The 3145-nt window shown below is 28.9% G+C and overlaps 1 protein-coding gene across 1 annotated transcript; it reads right to left on the bottom strand.

Moving 5' to 3' along the window:
- Positions 1-457: 457 nt before the first annotated feature.
- On the bottom strand, positions 458-3145 carry LOC126554187 (uncharacterized). Its single transcript, XM_050209274.1, has 3 exons — positions 2870-3145; positions 1154-1980; positions 458-675 (listed from the first exon to the last, which is right to left on the bottom strand). The coding sequence occupies exons 1-3, from the start codon at positions 2962-2964 to the stop codon at positions 458-460; spliced, it is 1140 nt and encodes a 379-aa protein (XP_050065231.1). The 5' UTR covers positions 2965-3145.

The raw sequence follows: 3145 nt of genomic DNA, 5'->3' as shown, positions 1-3145 counted from the left end.
TATCCAATGGTAGTTAAAACTTCAGCCATGTCATCTAAGCAATTAGATCCTTCCGAGTGTTTGAAGTAGTTGAGGAAGAAAATTTTTTTAAAAATCCATAGGAATTGTATGGGTGTGGGATTTACATTATTTCCGCTTTGGTTACGAAATTGTCCAAAAAGATTTTCGAGACAATCCTGATTGAACCTGTAAGTACATAGAACAAAGTCTGGTGCGAGATCTGGTGTTTTTGAAATGTCATCCCACAACTTCAATAATGAATTAATTGTTATTGTCCAGCCTTCCAAAAAATGCATCCGTTTCGTAACATCATTAATTAAAATTTCACCATCGACCATTTTGGGATCTAGTACTTTCATATTTTTAAATACATCAAGCATATGTAATAAATGTTCCCTCTGGCTTGCTGTGTTTTTAAAAGGTCGATTAGAATCTTTACTTCCAGATACCTTTTTTTTTAATTTAACAAGTCAAATAATTTGTCCATATGTTCAATAAACGTTATTGTAGCATTTGCAGTTGAAGGCAATGTACCACCTTGAACACAACATTTCATACCAGCTGCTACAGTGTTGCTAAAAATTTGACTTGCATATTTAACTTTCATTTTCTGGAATGGTCCTGGATTGATATGAATTTCAGTTAACTTCGGTGCAAGGCGATTTAATCCTTGGTCTGATTTATAGAAATCAACAAGATGTTTTTTACTTGTAGTACTATTAAAAAAGTCAATTGGTACTTGAAGAAGTTATTCCTAGTAGACTTAAGTAAATGTGGTACATCAAATACATAAAATATTTTTCTGCCATTAACAAAAAAAAATGGACGTTCACACGATACATTCATGGCCTTTGCAAAACTTGTAAAATTAGATCCTTGGTCAGTTGTTAATACTCTTATATTGAGTGATGTCTTTTGGATACGACTAATAACTGCAAATATAGTATTTTGAAGATGAAGTCCAGTACAACTATTGTTGATGAAAAAATATGCTATAGGCTGCTTCCAATTATAATTTATGCTTCTTAACATAAAACAGAGTACATGCTTTGCTGGTTCATATGTTTTTCTGTCGTACGAATTATTAAACCCTACTATATAATCATGTGACAAATTGTAAAATAAATGTGTTTTATTGACATCTCATCAATACATAAAACACAATCCTTTGCATCATCATTTAGATTATTTATTTTCAATTCTATGGTTTCAAATATGACATCATTTAATCCAGGTACTATATAAATTTTCTGTGTTATTCTTCGTAAAGTTCTTGGACTGGGTAATAGCAACAATGTTTTTAAAAATGTGTATACTTGAGGACCAAAGAAAAATATTGTTAGAGCCAACTGCTTGATTTCATTTGAATACCGCACGCCTTGAGGTTTTCTCTTGCCCATTTGTACATACTGTTTAATAACCATGCTCAGATTAGGAGGTAACTGTGCTTCAACAACTCGATTAAATAATTCTACTGAAGTAACATCTATTTCATTTGCACAACTTTTTTTGTGTACTTCTTGACTCAATGCTTCAAATTTCTGTTCTAATTGTTCATATTTATTTTTAATGTTTTGAAGTTGAGCTCTATACTCGTACTTTTGTTTTCTAGGTGTATGTAATGAGAGTAATTGAGTCGTTTGTGTTGATGAGGACATTGGTTGATCAGTCGAACATGATGTACTTTGAGATGGTAAACAAGAATAAGAAAATGACTCTTCTTGGTTTAATGGAGTACTTGTAGAAACTGAAGCATTAGATATTGGGTTGGAAATACTTGTATCTTGACAGGCCGTAGTAGTACAAGAATCTTCTTTAGGAATCATTGTGAAATCAGTAGGAACAGCATGAGGCAATAGAACTTTTTTTTCTGCAGTTTTGTACATACATTCCAAGAAATGATCTGAACAAACCTTGAAGTACTCCAATGATTTTCCAATTAAATCTTTCCGATTACAATTTATCAACCATTGCTTGGACCTAAAATGGTAGTATTAATTAGATACAGTTATTGATAAGCATTAATAAGTAATAAGAGTTAGAATGTTGATGACCTAAAAAAAATGTAAAAATGCCCTAAAAACTTCAAAAAATGAACTAAAGTCTAATTAAATACCTAAGTGAAAAAAATGTATGTAATAATAGTAATACTCGTATTTATTAGAGATATGGGTGTGATAGAGGATGTAATAGTAATTTAAAATATGAATTTTAATATTAATAAACAATAGTATACATTTTCATTTAAAGCATATTTAAAATTATTAAAAAATTTTAAAAACAAACTATAAAGTAAAATATAAATAAATAAAATTTAAGCTAGGTATAAATGCATTTTTTATTCTTAAAGTCATTTTTTTCATATTAAGGGTCATTTTTCTCAAATATTAGGTTTTTAAAGAAAATGTGTATAACATTAAAAAAAATCATTTTAATATTATTGTTGTGAGGTTTGTAGTGTATACATTGACAAAACAAGTGCTCTTTCGACATTGTATGATCGTTGTATGTCTTAAAGAGCACTTGTTTTATCAATGTGTAACACCACAAACCCCAAAACAATAATATTAAAATGATTTTTTTAATGTTATATGTTATACCATTTTCTTTAATACCTAAAATTAGAGAAAAATGCCCCCACATTGTACTTAAACTACAAAAAATTACCCTTCATATGAAAAAATGATTTAAAAATGTTGAAAAATTACGTTAATAATAAAAAAATGCAAAATAAAATTAGAATATTCTGCCACAAGGGAGCAAGAATCAAATTTTAGCTAAGATATTATTGTATAGAATCAAAAGAAAAAATGCAAAAGTCATCAACATCCTAACTCTAATAATTAGTAATAGTTAACGTTCAACTTACATTAATTCGTCTTTTGGAAATTTAAATAGTTTACACTTCTTCGTTGTATACTTGAACGAATTTATACAACCTTTCACAAGGCATACATAAACCATGATGATTATATTAATATAAATCGGACAAAATAATTAACTAAGAAATATTCGGTATATTATGCACAAAATGACACAATATAACAATAAAAGCACAATTTTCGGCAGAGAGTTGTTGTCTCTAGTCAATGAGTCAAACGACAAACAATAAAAAACGTTACAAATTGCGATAACAATAAAACGT

The sequence above is a fragment of the Aphis gossypii genome, unplaced genomic scaffold, assembly GCF_020184175.1.
Source record: "Aphis gossypii isolate Hap1 unplaced genomic scaffold, ASM2018417v2 Contig00444, whole genome shotgun sequence".
NCBI classification, from domain to species: Eukaryota; Metazoa; Arthropoda; class Insecta; order Hemiptera; family Aphididae; genus Aphis; species Aphis gossypii.
The sequence above is the reverse complement of the archived record's forward strand: the minus strand, read 5'-3'. Positions and strand labels throughout refer to the sequence as shown.

Bases quoted from the DNA above. Each gene is read 5' to 3' on its own strand.
- LOC126554187 (XM_050209274.1), bottom strand. From the start codon at position 2,964: ATGGTTTATGTATGCCTTGTGAAAGGTTGTATAAATTCGTTCAAGTAT. The intron at 1,981-2,869 runs GTAAGTTGAACG...CTACCATTTTAG, and splicing joins TTTCCAAAAGACGAATTAAT to GTCCAAGCAATGGTTGATAA. The intron at 676-1,153 runs GTATTGATGAGA...TCTATAAATCAG, and splicing joins TGCAAAGGATTGTGTTTTAT to ACCAAGGATTAAATCGCCTT.